At 37.0% G+C, this 18,997-nt stretch overlaps 3 protein-coding genes across 19 annotated transcripts in view; 1 reads left to right on the top strand and 2 right to left on the bottom strand.

The window, feature by feature from the left end:
• LOC128885286 (uncharacterized) overlaps positions 1-15,532 on the top strand; it is a 46,776-nt gene extending 31,244 nt beyond the window's left edge. For all 10 annotated transcript variants that reach the window (XR_008459569.1, XR_008459571.1, XR_008459568.1 and 7 more), the window contains one exon: positions 15,413-15,532. Coding sequence is in view for 1 of the 10 variants with exons in the window: in XM_054139266.1 (XP_053995241.1) it covers positions 15,413-15,439 (27 nt within the window). In the remaining 9 variants the exon portion in view is untranslated. The remainder of the gene's footprint in view (positions 1-15,412) is intronic.
• LOC128885270 (troponin T, skeletal muscle) overlaps positions 1-18,997 on the bottom strand; it is a 78,630-nt gene that overhangs the window by 15,861 nt on the left and 43,772 nt on the right. For 2 of the 8 annotated variants that reach the window (XM_054139238.1, XM_054139240.1), the window contains exons 1-2: positions 9,567-9,802; positions 5,200-5,245 (exon numbers count right to left, since the gene is read on the bottom strand). The exons of 1 other annotated variant lie outside the window; for it this stretch is intronic. In XM_054139238.1, the coding sequence (XP_053995213.1) occupies positions 5,200-5,225 (26 nt within the window). In that variant the 5' untranslated portion in view covers positions 5,226-5,245; positions 9,567-9,802. Of the gene's footprint in view, positions 1-2,532; positions 2,560-5,199; positions 5,246-5,617; positions 5,756-9,566; positions 9,812-18,997 lie in introns of those variants that run through there. 5 more of the 8 variants (XM_054139239.1, XM_054139242.1, XM_054139236.1 and 2 more) reach the window with 4 other exon arrangements.
• LOC128885283 (U11/U12 small nuclear ribonucleoprotein 35 kDa protein-like) lies at positions 14,460-15,545 on the bottom strand. Its single transcript, XM_054139261.1, has 4 exons — positions 15,396-15,545; positions 15,010-15,225; positions 14,740-14,953; positions 14,460-14,663 (listed from the first exon to the last, which is right to left on the bottom strand). The coding sequence occupies exons 1-4, from the start codon at positions 15,429-15,431 to the stop codon at positions 14,560-14,562; spliced, it is 570 nt and encodes a 189-aa protein (XP_053995236.1). The 5' UTR covers positions 15,432-15,545; the 3' UTR covers positions 14,460-14,559.

The following is an 18,997-nucleotide window of genomic DNA, read 5'->3' as shown; positions in this document are numbered from 1 at the left end:
AATGAGATAAATTTTGTTATTTTTAAAATGCACCAACCACTTCGACAGAAAGAAATTGTTTTGATTCACTGCACTTAATTACCATGGAGAGGTAATCGTTTACTTTCGGCATCTCTTAATTTTGAATTATCCCTGAAAAATTACACAAAATTCTGATCAAAAACATATTACATTCCGTGAAATATTTTCGAACAAATGTTCACTCCTCTTTGTCAAATTAATTTTAAATGCGTCGCACCGAAAAGGGCTGAAATTTTCATCGAGAACGTTACAATGAATGCAGAATAAATTTAATGAAGTGTGAAATTCGTTTAAAATTTACTGTGCCACAATGGACTGGGGATTTGATTGAAAATGTTTTACCAAGTGTAATATATATTTCATTGATGTCACAAAGACTACGGTATGTTTCATCTTCAAAGCTAGATTTAATATCGCGTCGAATGTATTTAGAACATCGCGAAGTTAATTTTATTATGAAAATCATTCATCGCGTGCAAGTGGACGTACTATAGGACTTCATAAAAATTCCTCAAAATCCCTTCGTTGATTCGAATAGTGAGCCAAAATGTGTCGATAGAGGGACAGAAAGATACTGTTTTTCCTTTTGAAATCGTGTAAACTGGTATCCAAGGCGACGCGAAGACAGCGCCAAGCGCAAGTCCTATTTCTGTAAAAAGGAGCATGTCCGTTCTAATTCTAAACGAGTTCGTACTTGGTGAACGAGTGCAGTGTTCAGTGGTCTCGGTGGCTGTGTGCCTATGATCACAAAGTTGCACAAGTTTGTAACGCGAGTGACAATTATTCGAGTCAATGACGCCGAACGTATTATAATGATTGACACATGTTGGATACGGACAAATTGCAACAGATTCGGTGCACCGCTAACTTATGCATGTATCATTGAGAGCAGACGATGAATATTATAATCATTAGAAGTATTTATGTTCCAAATGGATAAGAAATAAATTTTAGGTGAATATAACTAGCAAATTTTTAACATTTATTTAGTTTTACTCTGGCAGAATTTAATTTAATTTTTTACTTTATTTTCTCTTTTATGCAATTTGTTATACCATTGCAATTACAATTCATATCGAAGCTTCCAACGTCTAAGAAGAAAAAGTTTATATTTTTATTTATTTTCTAAATATTTCCTAAGATCAAAATGTTTGTAATGATAATTATTATAATTGACAGCAATTAATGGTACACTGAATTTGTTAGCCTAATTCGACCGAGTTTAACACATCTGCATCATTATATAGAAATTGTCTCGAGTAACTAGACCAGGCTGAAACGGTTGGAGATAGAGGAAACTGTGATAAGACTGAATTAACTAGGTTTCGATGCTCCACATTCCTACATTAATGGTATGCATTTATATACCTGCGTAACGTTGCAATGTACGGTTGCACTAATTTCCTATTGCGGATTACATTAATAAAACTACTCACTTTGTATAATAAGAAACTGTCGGGATACTTTAATGAAAGAAATCAATTTTTCTGGATTATATTAAATTCAAAGAAAGACTAAAAAACGTCACCGAAAACGTTAGGCAAACAAATTAAAATGCTTCATTCGACTGCGAGACGTATAATTCTCTGATTTAAATGTGCAAAGCAGAGCTCGGAACTCTGAACGTAATTATACGCACTCTAATCGAAAAAAAAGTACTACTTTGCACACTCGAAATTAAAATCTCTTTTAAAATAAAAGCTTCTGTACGAGCGAAGCAATCCGTTCTCGTCGTGGGTGAACTGTATCGATTCGTGTAATGAAAGTATGGGCTTCCATTAGGAAAAAAAGTGCAATTGCACTTTGCGACTGCACGCATGCACGTGCATAATAGTAATACTGAAATATGGAGCATCTAAAACGATTCAATTCAGTCTTATCATTTCCTTCGCCATCTACGATTGTTTCAACCGTATAAATCGACCCACTTTCACGAAAACACTCATTATACTGTTTAAGTTCAAAATGGCCGAAAACAATTCAGATTACAAATGCCCCTGGCCAAGAAATAAATCCCTCTCTTATCGTTGCATCGATGGAGCAATTACAATACGTTTGTACTGTTATCATGGTTGGGGCACCGAATTACCCAGCGCGCACCAGGATTTGTTAGAATTAAACTTGTCGGAGTCCCCTAAGCTGGGATTCGGTTTCGTCCAGACGAATGAGCGATCTCTCTGGAAGTTTGCGAGACACGGCTGCGGTTGAAAGCCTGATTTTCAAGAGGGGATGCACCGATGCGAAAGAAACGACACGAGAAACGCCAATTCGATCGCTAAAAAGAGCTTGTTCGCGTCTGCCCGTAAGGGATCCTAAATTGCCTAAGCCCGATATCAGAAACACGAGATCTGGATTCCGCGGTGACTCTGCGCAGTAGTAGCAGACATCTAAACGCAGACTAGCCTCTGGAACTTACTTCCTGGAATGAGAAAAACGAGAGAACATGGACGTTAGATATATTTCGGGAATACGTTCAACCGAGGAATCGGGAATTAGCAGCAGAACACTTACGTTTCCTCGACCACCTCCTCCTCGCTGCTGCAAAACAGAAAACGGGAAACGAAATCTGTTAGTGAACGGTTGCAGGCGGGCGTGTGGGGCCATTAATCGAACAAAAATATCACTGGGGTGAGGGGAGGGCTATGGGGGGGGGGGAGGGGCCTTCTTAATTGCACGCCAGAAACGTTTTTCTCGCAGCATTTTCTCAGCCAGTCACATTTTATTAGAATCGTAGCCGTGTTTGTGTTTGATTAAATTCTTATAAGGGAATTTACAAAGTAAAAAGGAATAACATCCTGATCGATGTATAAATATTTATAGACAACGGATATTTATACATTTATGAGAAATGCTATTATATAATAAAATACATGAATATACAAAATATTCATTATCATCCATCTCAAACATCATCCAACTTCAAATGAAACCTTTTAACCGAAATAATCCTCAATTAAGAAACAAATTGCTCGTTTAATTAATCATTCCGTTAAGCCACGTTAATATCCATCAGTTTTCGAATAGAGAAAGAGTGGAACGTGGATAGCATAAGCTGGGGACCGGTTGATTTATCGCGACATTTTTGGTCGCGTCTGTCCACGTTTGAATATAGATCCAAGCCGATCCAACCGAATGATTCATCGACTGATGCTACATACAATGTCTGCCCCCGACTGTTTGAATTTTCTGGTTGCCAAAATAGACAGCGTTTTACTCGTATCTATGAAAACTCTTTTCACGAGTAAACGATCGAATGGTACCCAATGCTGGGGAACGTTTACACGAATGAATTATTTACGTTGGGAAAACAATACGAGCCTCTCAGCGGCAAATCTAATCAACTCCAAGAAGTAAATAGCGTGGAACATTACAATCATTGCTCTCAAACCAGAAATTCATTTAAACAAAAAAATGATAAAATCAAATAAAGATACTTTATCTTCATCCCTCACTTCGAACGAAGGAACGAAGGTTAAAAATATTCTGTCAAAGAAAATTCGACGAACAGAGATAACCGTGCTATTTTTATTCGATATGGATTTTTTTAATTTATCCACAATATCTGCGAGAAAATGTTTTTAGCGAGCAACTCAATCAAGGGTTGGGGGTATCGTGCAAAAATTAACATTTCTTCAAGACAACAACACGTGGTCACGACAGGTTGGGGCGAGCATACTTTCACAGCAAAATTGGGGGGGGGGGGGTGGCGGCGGCGGGTAAAGGGTTGAATGTAGTGTCGCCAACGACGTATCAAACAACGGGGAGTGTTTCGTGGGAAGATGAAATGCGATCGACAAATTACGGTGATATTTTTCATCTTACGTGGACGCAATCGATTATGTATTGTTCATAGTGTGTGAACGATCGACACGAGGATCGTTGGTTATCCTCGATTTACGCAGCAATCCGATACTGTCGCATGAAGAATGTAACTAGATATTTGTGATTTTCGACTCCTGCAAATCGTCCCTAACAATAAGAAAGACTGGACGTGATCTATCGACGACATATTTTTACGACGCTCCTCGACTGGCTCCTCGACTACTCTACTACCTCTCACTTAAAGTTACGCTTCCGCTGAAATAACCTCGACATTCCCTGGCGCTTGGACACTTCGTGAAACTCGATTTCATGGATATTTCAACGACGGGTCCGATCATTTCTCAGCCAGTGTCCGATGCACGTGCGAGAACGTCTTATGTAACTTGTCTACTCGCTTCGTCGATTTCGGGTTTCGTTTCTAAATATGCACTGATCAAAGGTAACTGTTCTTTACTTGTTAATATCCACGAGCAAAATTTAGAGATTACGTGTATCTGCAGTGTTTGCAACAAGGTTTTATTTTGTCGACGCTTCGAACTCCTTGAGTCGAGGCATTTTCAATGCGTGAGAGTAAAATTCTTCATATTATTATTTTCTTATCATAATTTTTTAATGTTTCAATCGAGACTCTCTTACATCGTAGTGCAACACATTGTTTCGTATTGTGGGATTGCTTGTATACTTTGTAACTTTTTGCGACTGTACGCACTTTAATGATTTAATACATGTTACAGACCAACATTGATTTGTACAGTACGCACGCGAGAAGATGGCATCTGAAGTAATGGCGAGTCCTACTCGTTCAGAGACATTCGCTTCGCGTCAGAGGAGATTGCCCCTGAACGAATAAGACCCGCCATTACTCCAGATGCAATCTTCTCGCGTGCGTACCTTACATTACCTACTTGCTTCAGGTATTGTTGTTACAATATCAATGCTTCTTTGTCTTCATAACATTGCTCGAATCATTAATTCTCCTGAATATACATCCAAAGGGAACTCATAAAAAATCAGCCTAAAGATCGTATAATAAAAATCTATCTCATGTATGAAAAAAGTCATATCGCCATTACTATTACCACATAGCTGTATCTCATCTTTGTACCAAACATAAATTTATTTTGATTGATGTACACAAATTTGGTACAACCAAAATCTCGTTACTATTTTCAATCTAGACCCGCCATCAATTGAAATAAACAAAACCTTGTTCGATATAAACGAAGTACCAATCGTAAGGGGATGAAACCAATACTTGAATAAAGAATTAAAATTCAAAACGATAATCCAAGCGTCAGGGAACGCCGAGTGGTCGATTACTCGTTATTTCTCATGGGCGCCGGTTTCAATACTTACGAGTATTGCTCCTCGTCGTCAGACATGTTTGCGGGTGGTTAAGGTGCTGCAACACGCAAACAAGACCACTGATTAACACAACATCTCCTCGATCGAGCGTCTTCTGAATCGTGTCACATCCCCCATCGATCTCAACGATCTCGATCGCATGAGGACGATCGGAGTCATCTGCACAACCCTATCTTCCATTTACGCGAGTTAATAACTACCCACCAGAAAAAAAAAGATATCAGTCTTTTCCGCGAAAGAAATGTATCGACGCACTCGCGATGAAAAATGTCAAGAAAAAAAATCGACAAATCCGATCGTCCTGCTCGTCCACGCTCGTGGTGCACTTCTCGTGGAAAATGTTAAATAGACAAGTTGGCGACGAGAAAGTGGGAGAGAGAAAGTATGGTTGTGGAATCATAAATCGAACCTGGCTGACGCGAGAAAGAAGAAGCTAGAAAAGAAAGGAAGTCGAAGGGAACGAGACGATGCACTGGTGCAAAGGTAATCCGATATTCTGAGACGAGAAAGAGAGTGCCAGTTTGCTAACCCTGGCCGCAAGCTCGACGTCGCAAGCTCTATAAGGAGCCATCCCCTTCTCTTCCTCGTCGCTCTAATTTTAGAGAATCCGACTCTCTACTCTTCTCTCTCTCCCTTTTTTTTCCCTTTCGCCTCCCTCGCTCTCTACGGCGGTTCCTCCACCTCCACGATTCCCGTCTTCGTTGCCGTTGTCGTCATCGAGCTTCCCGAGCATTTCCTGTCCTCGCAGAAGAAACGAGACCTCGACTTCCTCCGTTCTTCGGATGAGTGATCGTTTGTTTTAGAGCGTGCGAAATTACTCGTTTTCGCAGGCTGTTGTCTACTTTCTCTCGATGTTTCTTCTTATCAGCGTATTGTTCATTTTTAATGCTTTAAACAGCTATTTAACTTGTTCACAAGTTGTGAAAGTACCCTCAATGTTGGCTATGGGCCTTCCAATCGTTAAGTTTATCATAACATTTCGGATCCTAGATTACTCAGTTCTCGAATGTTGTTAACACTGACCTTATACAGTAATAATACATTAAATTGATCCATCGAGTAAGGAATAGTGAAAATATGCGTGTCGTTATTTTGTAGAAATGTAGAGTTCGAGGTAAATTGATACGATCGAAGCGTAAATAGACGAAATTTCATTAAATGAAATTGCTTTTTGTTTGTTGCCATATGGTCAAGAACTATTCAGGTCGAAAATGTTATAATAAATTTAACTCTTAGAAGAAGCACGACTCTGAATGCTTTTATTTTGAATGATTAAATAATTCTTATAATTATTTCCCTGTATTGCATACTGAAATTTACTGTATAATTTATTCAACGTTTTTTGAAGAACTTTTATCCTCCTTTATTAAGTCTGTAGATCATGAATCACTTCACACATATTTTTCACTTGCTATCTGCAACCAGTGTCACTTGTTCTATATTTCTTGCATACTATGGTGTAATTATTTATCGTTATACCACCCGTTGAATAAATAAATATTCGGAATCGATATTTCCTGTTGCCAACGCAGACTTAAATAACGATGATAAATAATGTTCTGTTACTCTGTTAAATAATCGTTCCAACCCAAATTTCAAACCTCGAATCTCGAATCCATGAAAGATTTTAATATCATGGGTTAGACCTGAACGTGGCTCCTATTTTTAGATACAGCATTTGTCAAAATGTAATCATTCTTAAGATGAATAAGTGACACATTCAAGTTTGGATAAAATTAGAAACTATTTAGTGGAAAATTTTCTACTATATTATAAAGAAATGTCTATCTTAACTATTATTATTCTATGAATGAAATTTTCCTGTTCCAGCTTCATCAATCTGAATTTACCACTTATTTGTTTGGACAAATACGATTACTTCAAGACAAATACCACAAAAACGACTTTGAAAATTGTGTACTACAAAAACGGCTCACATTATACAGCCTTTTAGCGTTCATTACCACACGTTACCTAATATTTTACATCAACATTACCAAATGATATAAATATTCAAAAGCTCCGCGACTCCGGTCATTTTTATTTGTTTACGAATACTTTGCTTCTCAATGTTAATTAATATACGTTACGCGTAAAATCGCTCATCGCTAATAACTATTGATTCGACTCTAAGCTTGCACTTAAAAAAAATAAATTATGGAGAATTGTACAGCTCTAAGGTTATTCAACATGAGTCACTTCTATTCATCGGCGAGCATTTGCTATCAAATGTTTACGAAGATCGATTCGTCGAGGCGTTAAATCGCGAGGAATTTAAGCGATTCGTGACGCTAATTTCGCGACTCGCCTTCTAACAATGCATTCAATATGACAAACGGCGTGGAAGTAGAAACAATATTACATAATTACGTACGTCAGACTAGAATGTCTTGAAACGGGATATCCGACGAGCGTTTATAGTTCTCACGGCGCCAACGCTATTCGTTTCTATATCGGTACTCCCAGACCCGCCATATTTAGAAAATGGAAGCAATTTCGCTCTGTGCAGCTCGATCGTTCAGCTTCTGAGCGAATATCGCGGGAAAGACAATATTTGAGCGCGATATTAGCGATATTCTTTGCGAAACTTGATGTAAAATGTCGTTACAGACAAGAAAGATAATATTTGAACGGAAAATTTGTTGTGTTCTTTTTAGAAAACTTATGATATTGGATGTTATAAAAGGAATGTACAGTCGAACTCGATTGTAACAAGTACAAATAGCGAAATCGTGATTGATATGGCATAGTACTTTTAATTTATGAGTGTTCTCATACATTGTTCAGTTTTATAAAAAGCTTACTGCACGGATACATTGCAAAATTTTGAGAAATATGATAAATATCAAAGTCGTTTAAATACAAGCCAGATATCAGGTTCATAAAACAAAATCATATGTATATATAAATAAATAATTATATTTTAATTTCGGCCTTGACAAATATTTCATTCCCATAATGTAAATTCCAATTTTAATTTAAAATTTTTATTTAATTTAACATTATTTCTGCTCTGGTGCACTTTTTATCACCGAGTTCAACTGTATGTAAGAAATAATTTTGAAAATTGTGCTATAGTAGCGAACGGTGTATCTACGATATAAATAATTCCAAGAACTATAAATAAACACGAGCCTTATGAAGCTGTTAAGAAAATATTTAGCACATCAAAATAAAGTGTACACTGTTTCGGTAGCACAAATTATTTTTATTCTTTCTTGCAACCTTTCAGTTTACAGAACCCTTTCTCAACCAAAATAATTAACCGGAAGTATGCACAAAATGAATATAAAATTTTACAATAAACTCAGATCGATTAGAGATCAAAATTTATATTAATTTTATGCAAAAATCTCCTATATATATACAATTTGGTTGCAAAGCTTCGATCTCAAACTCGAATCGTTGCGGAAGGTATAAAAATAATTCTACCTCTTCTAATCTTCTGCTATTTCCCTAATCAATTTTACCCTCTAACAATTTCCAATGAAAGAACAAAGAGAACATTATCATTCTCGATATCGGAACTCGCCGTCAGCCGATGAAAACTTATGAAAACACTCGTTAAATTCTTGCTCTCACCGATCCTCCCTCGAATACCGTTCAACCAAAAGCCCATTCACGATGCAACGGAGATTCGTCGTCAACTTTCCGACCGTAAATTTCCGGAACGGTTAACGCATCACGTGTCTTGGCGCGGCCAAAAGGGAGCTCGAGGACAAAACAGAACTCCAGAGTCTCAGAGAATTCTCCTCCTTGTAGATTGTTTAAGCCTGGCCTGAAAATTTCTCCGAAAGTTTCCCCTGGAGGCTGAGCAACGTTGCGTCCCTTCTCCAAACAATTCAGTAGATAAAGTCGCGCGTGGTCAGACACAGTCTGCGCGGGACTTTGGATCGCAACGGTCCGTAGATCCTCACAGACGAAGTCTCTCCTGACGATCGACGACGATTTAGGCGACTGTTTAATCTCTTTAGCCAGTGGTAGCTTCGGTATTCCTCGCCGAAAATTCGATCCACGCGTTTTCGAACTTGTCGTTCGGTGTTGGAGGTTCTTTACTTGGTTCTGTTTCACTTTCACACTTGCTTCCACTTCGCTCTTCCTTCGGAGGTCTTCCGCCATCGGTTTTACTCGCACGAAACGGCAACGAAGACGTGACGAGGTGATCTCCGTGAACGCACAAACCGTTGGATGAAAAAAAAAAAAAAGATAGATACTCGCTCACTGGATCGTAGATCGTGAACGGAGTACACCACCGAGCAGAGTTGAAAACTCGGAGAACGCGTTTCCTTGGGGGACGTCACTCGATCGACCGATTTATTTGTTAACTAATGAGCACAATGAAAAATGGTGAAACTTACACTCGAACGGTGTGAATGTGTGGCAATGTGTGTTGGACGTGTGGGTGGGTGGGAGAGTGTGTATGTGGTGGTATGAGGGTTCGCCTCGGGGCACCAGCCGAGCAACAGATGCTTCCAACAGGCACGTCACGAAGAGCTTTTGCTGGTGGAATGTGGAGTCCGCGACAGCTCGAGCGGCTCTGAAGTCCTGCGGGCAGAGTCTGGACAGCACCAAGACTCGGAACGATGCCTACACGGCTACGGCCTGACTCGATCGCTCCCTTTCGTCCAACGCTATTAATAGATAGCAGATCCACGTCCGTGGGGCGCGAGCGTGATACGATCCTGGCACGCTACTATTTTCGTCCCTTCTTAGATCCCGTGTAGATCCGCTCGTTTTTCCCGCCTCGTACCACCTTTTCGCTCTTGTTACGCCCCCGCAACACCGCCGTCCGCCGCGAATCATCGATGAGACCAGATGGATCTGGGAAGGGATGGACAGGCGAATTTCGAATACCTTCATTAGGAGTCCACCGCGACGGTAACGCAGTCTTCTTCAATCAGTTTTTGCGATCTTGAGAAGGCTATTGTTTGTTCATGGTTTCATATATAGGTAGACAATGTATGAGAACACATAAATTAAAATTATCGTGTCACATCAGTCAGGCTTCAGCTATCGATGCTTGTTACAATCGAGTTTCACTGTTTCGAATAAAGATTGTTTTAGCAGCCTGACATCTGACCTGTATTTTAAAGACTTTGACATTTTTCAAATTTCTCAAGTTTTCGTGCAATGTATCTGTGCGGTAAGCTTCTTATAAAAGTCAACAACGTATGAGAGCACGAACAAAATGAATTATGGTAGTTGTTGTGCATTAACTACATTATATTCCAAGCTTATCTTACATGTTTAACACACTTCGCTTAATTTCGTCCGTCTTAACTACCATCTTACTTGATCTTTCTTACCTTGTTTCTCTTAGATTATTCAGTTTATTTTACCCTAACTGTTTGCACAACAACTTTGATGTTAGGTTCGAAAGCAGTCGCTGGTTGTACCTCGTCATTATGGAAATTACCTTTGTATGATAATATAATATGTACACTGTACCCACACGCACGATAGAGACGTTTAATTATTTTAACGAAGATCAATATTTAGCTGCCTTCAGGCGAGCATTAATTATTACGTTTCAAATTGTGACTTAGACTTGTCTCTCGATCTTTTGGTATTACAGTTAAATTTAAATGTACAAAGTTGGATACGCGAGAGTAACCAACATAGAATTGCAGATTTTATTTACATTAAAATACATCGAATAAAGTGGTTGTTATAATAACAGTGAAAATAGTTCTTATAATTGTTTCAGAAAATAAATAATCGGTAGCCTCTTAAGAATTATATTTAATTTTTTAAATTTGTCTGCACATTGTTGTCACTTTCTGTGTCGAACACAATTTCTTTATGTCGTTATAGTCGATTGATATGAAGACACTCAGGAGGACCATGAATATAAACAGACAACATTTCTTTAATGTAAAGGTTCATTTATTTCACCAATTCAGTTTGCGTTACTACGATTAAGACGTGAACTTAGTTACGCATGCCAGGTATATCACCGTAGGTGCATAAGTAGAGTGAAAGAGTCAAAATGGCGCTCGAAATGAGTGTTTCAAGTGGCTCAATAAAGATTTTACCCTTCAAAAGATTGTTCCTGTTCCCTGCATTCGTGCAGGAATAAATGATACCATTGTTCCGAACCAACAAAGGAGAAATTTCAACTTGGTGGGGGATAAATATCTCCACTAGATGAAAAGAGCTTTAATTCCTATAATCTAGAGTACGAGCGTAATTTCAGTCATTTAAAAATAGCAATTTATTCGAAAGTGTGCCAGCCACTCGCAAACCTTTCCACATTTCCTTTACGCTTCCCTTCCGGCGTACGTTCGCCACCGCCAAGGAAAGGAGAAAATGGAAGTGTATTTTTAATGGTCGGTTGGAAAATCCTGAGACTCGTAACCGCGGTCACGCTGAGAAAAACGAGAGTCCGGAAATTGCGGCGAATTAGAAAAATCGAAAGCGCTAAAAGCACGATTTCTTGTCTTCCATTTTCGGAAATATCCTCTCGCCCCTCTTAGGAGGATTCTGCGGTATGCGCTCGGGAAAGCTTCGCGAAAAATTCTCCCCTTATCTGCGATAAAAGCTCGGATCTCTCGAATTAGATCGTGAAGATGAGAATCCACGACACATCGTATACTTTTCCAATAAAATGTTACTTGAAGAAGTACGGGTAACTGATGTATTATTAAACGTATACATTTAACATTTTATTGTGGTTAAATATATTAAATAAATATATTATTGTAACTTAAGCAGGTCGTTTGCAACTTGTAATACAATTTTGGAGAAAGAAATACGGTTAACTTAATAGTGAATACATTATCATAGTTTAATTAATTAATGTAGCCTTTTTTTCTGTGTTTTTTCGTTTCGCGCTTAGAAACTGCTATGCAGAAACGAAAGCTCGATGGTAAATTTTTCCATGGAGTAAGTTATTTCTGATGCTGATATAGCTACATGATATCTGTCTCGTAACCATTTCGTATTTATGTTCGCCACAAAGCTTTACTGCCTACCCGACTACGCGACAGAGCACTAAATATATCTATCTTCCAGCGATGACAACACGAATCCCTTCGATAGTGATTCCTTACATCATACTTACCGAAGACGATACATTATGCACGACACTATTTTTACAGCAACAATGCAAACAGAGTAAAACAATATACTTCTTTTATGAATATAATGTTAGATCAAAAATTATTACTTTTGTTTTTCTTTTAATTTTATTCCTTGACTTTGATTGAATTAAAACTTTATAGAATTGTCCTCAAGAAGGTCATTACTACAAACCTAAACCCGCTTAAGAAGATGAGATTGGATGAAAATTGTTCCCCACAGAGCAACGAAGTTGCAAATTTCCCCGAACAGGGGAATTCCTCTGCAATTTCGTCGAGTGGTCCCCGAGTTAGGGCCATCCACGTCAAATCGATCACTTTACCTGCATGTCAGTTTAGAGGTGCGTGCATTTCGTCCTAGAACAAAGTCGAAAACTTTCGACTAAATTTGTTCAAGTATATTCCATCGTATGCATTCTCTCCAAGACCAAAGAAATCTCATTAATTTTCTTATGATCTTTGACGGTTACCTTCACCCCCAAAATATGAGTCTGACCAAAATGAAAAAAATACGTGTCATATACTTTTCAATGTTCCACACATGCGAAATTTCAAAACAATCTCCCAGTCACTCAAACTAGAACCAAGCATATATTAAAAACTCTGCACGCTCATACTAACAAGTTCTTCTTATCACCATCTGAGAACACCTCCACCATCGCACAAAATGACAATGCCTACGTTCAAAAGGAAAATCCGTGACATAGAGGCGCGAATGCGATCGATTTGGCGTGGAATGGCCCGTACGAGGTTTGCCACAGGGCAGCTGTGTCCGTGAATAAAAAAAGCACGACGAACAGCGTTGTTTTGAAAACGGGAGCAGCATACGAGCCGACGAAATAGGAGCCGCGATAAACGAATGTGGGTTGGCCCTCTGGGAGACCTTGGCTAAGACGTGGAAGCAGAGAGACGTCGAAGAAGGAGGCTACCTTATCAGAGGCAGCCTGGAGGCTCAAACTACAACCGCGCGTGGTCGACGTTCGAACCACGAGGCAGGCTCCTTATATGGAGGGGGCCATGCCGGGGAGAGGGCGCCTCGACGCTGGGGTATAAAGTTCCACGACGCTGAACACGTCGCGCCAGAAAGCTCGCCTCCTTGGCTTTACTTGCTCTCGCGTGCTCACAGATTAATTGTTCCCCTTGGGTCGTTCTATGAACGCTACATTTTTGCGTCCGTGTAATTTAACCCCCGACCCCCCAATAGTTAAATTTTATCAGCCAATTTCGATAATCCCCCAAGTTGGATGATACCGGATGTTGATAGACAGACCAGAAAGTATGGTACCAGCGATTTTCATTAAAATAGAGCCGAGTTCGTTTAATAAATTTATGCCAGTTACGATATTCCTGTACGAACCGCTATTACCTTGTCTAAAAGTTACTAACAAGTTAACTCATTTCGGGTAAAGTTAAATAATTCACTGGGCTTCTGGCCACGCATAAATAGCTGCCATCTTGAATATTTCGAAATGACCCGACGATTGAGTTAACCAGTCCTTCTGTTACAAATAAACTGGCTAATATTTATGTATAAAATTAAACTAAATCTGTTAAAATAATTACATTTATTAAAGCACGAAAGATTACATTCTACTTCGACTGTTATATGTATGCTAGTTTAAACCCACTTGTCATATACCTACTGCAAAAAATGACTCTTTTCTTTTTTTTTTTTTATTATATATTTCGTAATTTTAGAATACGATGACAAGAAAATAACTCACCGAGAAGATTTGGCGACTACCAGAACTTATCCAATGCTAAAAAAAACTTCTCGGAATAACATCGACGACAATGTCGCTAAGAGTTATGTACCAAAAGAATTTATATATAAAATAAATTTGATGAAAGGGAAAGAATTCTTCCAAGTATCTGTAATATCCGAGTTCTGTTGAACTCGTAAAATTTAATGAAGTCAAAATTAATTTTTGAAAATAACTGCAATAGTTATAATTAATTTACGAATATTTGTTTGCATTCCGTGGAATTAACTCAAGAAACAGATTTACTATTAATGTTCCGTTTCATCGGGTGCATTACTATAATTGCTGATAATATGTCTAGAGGACACAGGAGAAATATGAGTCTCGCATGTTTGTATTGGAACAAAGTCAAAATTAAAACTGTTTACTGGCAAATCTCCTCATTAGACACGGGAGAAACAAAGTAACATTTTTTAAGCATTTTAATAGTGTTTTATTTAATCATTGTTTATCGTACAAAACCGAAAACATTCAACTTAAAAATAAATATTTGTAAATACAAAATTATATCAATTATGCCTTATAATATTGGGTACAATTGGTTTCTTGAATGGTCTATCAGTTCCACCAAACCTCAGCTGGCCTGATTCTTTCTTCCCACCGAAACCACCGCCTAAAAATTAGTATAATTTGCAAACATGATACGTTAATAGGACATAAGCGATCGGCACATTACTAATTAAATTTACCAAGTCTCCTTGGTTTCCAGCCTTTCATGGTGCGACCACACTCGTGATCGACAAAAATTTTGTAACCCTTCAGCGTTGTATCCGCGCAACGCCTAATTGCTCTCCTAGCCTCGTCTTCGTTTCTCATTTCTACGAATCCATAACCTTGGGACAGGCCAGTTACAACGTCGACTATGACTTTTGCAGAAAGAACATCTCCGTACCTGCAAAAAAACTAAACATATTAACATTTAAAATGCATTTAATCGTATTCCCATCAAAAGGCAATACCTCTTTCAAATCGTATTTTGTAATTTTTGGGCCAAATCTAGCCACGAACAAGGTTCTCTCAGGTTTAGATTTTAACCCATGAGGTGGTTCATAATGAGCTTGTATTGCACGACTAATAGCTTTATCGTGTGGCTCTGTATCTGTTCCATCGATACTGCCAGACTTTAAAGGATCATACTCTTTGGCATATGGGCTCCAATTCTGTAATGTATCTCCCTGAAACCCAAACACATGTTGGTCTTCATTATATTGCATATGTTTAGTCAAATTTCGCAGAAAGATTTCAAAAACATAACCTTAAAACTTAGAGAATTGCTTTTTTGCTGGATAATTTAAGAGAAAACGACTATTATACGTTGCAAAATGTAAAGTTAACACGACATTACTTTTGATTTTGTTGCAGAACGCTGTTTACACTCCATTTTTGTAAAACTAAATGAATGAATGCTGAAAAATGAATGCTGACAGCAATGACAACAAACGAAGTTGAAGACTATTTTTGTAATAATTTGCAGAAATCTCGCGACATCTGTTAATTATCAATGGACTATGTATAAAAATAAGAAAACAATAATAAAACTTCTTTGAAAATGTATCGTATTGTGCTTTATTATATAAACAATATTATACGGCGATTAACGGGGTGACAAATACTAGCGCATCTAGCGGAGGACCTCGAACTAAATTTTATATACACTATATCTATATATATCATTTTAGCATTTTCAACAACCAAGTTTTGAACGAAAAATGTGGCGCCATCTATCCATAACAGCCTCAAGTTTGTCGAGAAATAGTTCCTATTTTTCACTTCTAGATGGCGCCACTACGATGGTTTTTTTTATAAAGATGTTATTTATTATATTATTTACTAGATACTTTTAATATGACTTATTTATTCTATTGTAGACATCATAATGCTGAAATTTGCCTAAAAAAATGTTTTTTTATCATTTTCATCAACCAGGTTTTAAACGAAAGTAGTGTCGCCATCTCTACAAACAAGCCCCAAGTTTGTCGAGAAATAGTACTTCGTTTATGCCGCTAGATGGTGCCACTAATATAGTTTTTTAATTAAATCATTTCTATTTATTATATTATTTTATATATGCTTTTGATAGGAGTTATGCATTCCATTGAAAACGTTTTTTTTTTATAATTCTTATCAATCTAATTTTGAATGGGTTTATAGCGTCATCTAGAAGTGAAAAACAGGAACTAGTTCTCGACAAACTTGAGGCTGTTGTGGATAGATGGCGCCACATCTCCCGTTCAAAACCTGGTTGTTGAAAATGCTAAAATGATATATATAGATATAGTGTATATAAAATTTAGTTCGAGGTCCTCCGCTAGATGCGCTAGTATTTGTCACCCCGTTAATCGCCGTATAATATTATTTATGTAATAATGTACATTACAATACATTTTTCAAAGAAGTTTTATTATTGTTTTCTTATTTTTATACATAGTCCATTGATAATTAACAGATGTCGCGAGATTTGAGCAAATTGTTACGATAATCTAGTGTATACGATAATTCCACTACGGATTGGAAGGTTACTCGCTCAACCCAATATCAATGGTCATCCGAAAATCAACATATTATACCTGTTTGAATTTTTCTTTTTATGAGCTACAAGATTACAATGTGGAAAATACCCCATTCCATTAAAAAAAATATTGATGACCTTGAAATTTCATAAAATTTGATCTTGAACTAATTTTTCTTTCCGTCATAGTATGACCCTCTCTGAACCGAACATTTTCCTTTGGAAATCTTTGTATCATTAAAAACAACGGAGATATTTTAGGTACAAGTCTTGCGTGACTCACGCTCGATATTCCACTAAGGTCAAAAGGGTTAAATCGTCCTACATTTTTTCTAAATAACGAACAAGAGGAAAACAGTCGCGATTAGGAACAAGAGACGTCGTACAACAGGTGGAACTATAGCTATTAATATAAGTATAACATCGCGCGGTTTCTTGTCCTGTGCGACACTGTAGAAGACTTTATTTAAAGTAGCGAACCGCTGCGTTACATATGAGTATTTACATAATGCGAATTCCAATCGCGCGTGAGCCTCAGGAATTTCGAGTCCCAGAGTGTATATGTATTTTGCCGCGGTGGCGTCAAAGACGACCTTTCGGTATTTATTGTACATAGAGCGGAGAACGTAACCGTTGGCACAAGACGATTCTTAGAAAGATAGCTGTTTATGTGCAAAACAATTAATCCATTTTTACCAAAAACCATAATTCCTTGATATTTTCATAACTTTTACAATTTTGTATGATTTGTTTATTCTTTTTTAATGAAAACAATAAAATGGGGATAGAAGCACCATAACATTATGGAACATAAAGAAAATAGTAGAAGTTCGCAAATCAAAGAAAAAGCACTTTATTATACTCAATGATGAAACAAGAAAATTATTTTACACTAAAAACTAATTATTTCCAATCTTTTCACATCTAAAACTACCTTTATCCTCTGTTAATACTTATATTCAACGCTGAATAAATTACCACGATGCAGCTGTGATTACCTATGCAATTAAAACAAGAAAAAAGCAATATTATTCTATTTGTTCATATTATTAACTATGAAAGGGAATTTCCTTGGGAACTTGCCACAATAACGTTGAATGGAACTGAATGTTTATTAAGTCTGTGGACACTGTTGAAAATATAAATGAAAATCACAAAACTCTTGAGAAAATTATATATACACAGTGACAGAGGAAAAATTAACAATTTGTTCTGAGAAAAAAGAGAGATCATTTCCAAATTTTAAAAAAATATGCTTGCACTATTAATAAATGAAATGTAGATAACGACGAGAGCTGACTAAAATATCTAACTTAACAAATTCTTTCCATATCTGATTTTTCTTTTTCCTCACAATACATATGTAGATACACATATATTACAACATTGGAATCATACAAAAGTTTCAATAGATGCACACGATAAATCGACAAATAAATTGAGATCTACGGTGAACTGATCAGAACGATATTTATTTACAAAATTATCATTTCATATATACCCTTTTATAAATACATGTACATACTTTGTTAATTCCCCACTGATAAGTAGTTATATTATAAAGATTCATTTCAAATACTGCATCTTTTATTTGTACAACAAATTTGTCATATAGCATGCATACTTGCATACGTATGCACATAGAAAATGGCGTCTAAGAATATCGTTCAGAATGAAAATGAAAACTACGGGTCTTTAAAATTCACGATATAAAGGGAATATTAATACAAATAACTCAATGCATTTTTCTCTTAAATTACATATATACGGTATACTACCAAAAAAAATTAACATTTCGTGTTACTGTTTCGATTACAACTACTTAATTACAAAACAATGAGTATTATTGTATAATGGTCTGTTAATGTGGCACGCCTTTGGAATTATTTTAACCGTTTCGTCGGATCACATGCCAATTATATAATACTGTTTCACGCAATCGTATATATAAACCGGGGCACTGTGATTGTACATCATAATTAGACCGCGGATGTTTATGCATATTTTCACAGACACAGAAAAATAATTGAAGCTAAAATGAAAGTACGTCTTATCTTTATAAAAAGTACAATATACTATTAATATTTGTTAATATTTGATATACTTTTGCATTTGTTCACGTTCTCATAAATATCCCCATATCTCTATTTGCGATAAATGCATAAACGTTCTCAATCTAATCAAAACGTACAAATTGGAACGCTCTAAACTCTAAATTTGATCTCGTGGAAAACGTTTCTTCCACTTTCCCCAACAGATTTCGTTACACGTACGAATGTTTTGCTTGTTAAAATACAAATAATGAAAGATACTAATACTTCGAATGTTTACTACAAGTTAAGCTTAATTTATACTAATCTAAGCTCAAATGATATTAATCTAAGCTCGTTGGAAGCGTTTGCATTTGATATTTCGCTCAGAAATGGTCGACTAATCTT

The sequence above is a fragment of the Hylaeus anthracinus genome, unplaced genomic scaffold (genome assembly GCF_026225885.1).
Source record: "Hylaeus anthracinus isolate JK02 unplaced genomic scaffold, UHH_iyHylAnth1.0_haploid 11981, whole genome shotgun sequence".
NCBI lineage: Eukaryota > Metazoa > Arthropoda > Insecta > Hymenoptera > Colletidae > Hylaeus > Hylaeus anthracinus.
Note: the sequence above shows the minus strand (reverse complement) of the source record. Positions and strands in the feature narration are given on the sequence as shown.

Excerpts from the sequence above, each read along its gene's own strand:
- LOC128885283 (XM_054139261.1), bottom strand. The coding sequence starts at position 15,431 with ATGGAGTGTAAACAGCGTTCTGCAACAAAATCAAAA. Across the intron at positions 14,954-15,009 it reads CAAAATACGATTTGAAAGAG|TTTTTTTGCAGGTACGGAGA; the intron begins GTATTGCCTTTT and ends TAATATGTTTAG. Across the intron at positions 14,664-14,739 it reads CTGGAAACCAAGGAGACTTG|GCGGTGGTTTCGGTGGGAAG; the intron begins GTAAATTTAATT and ends ACTAATTTTTAG.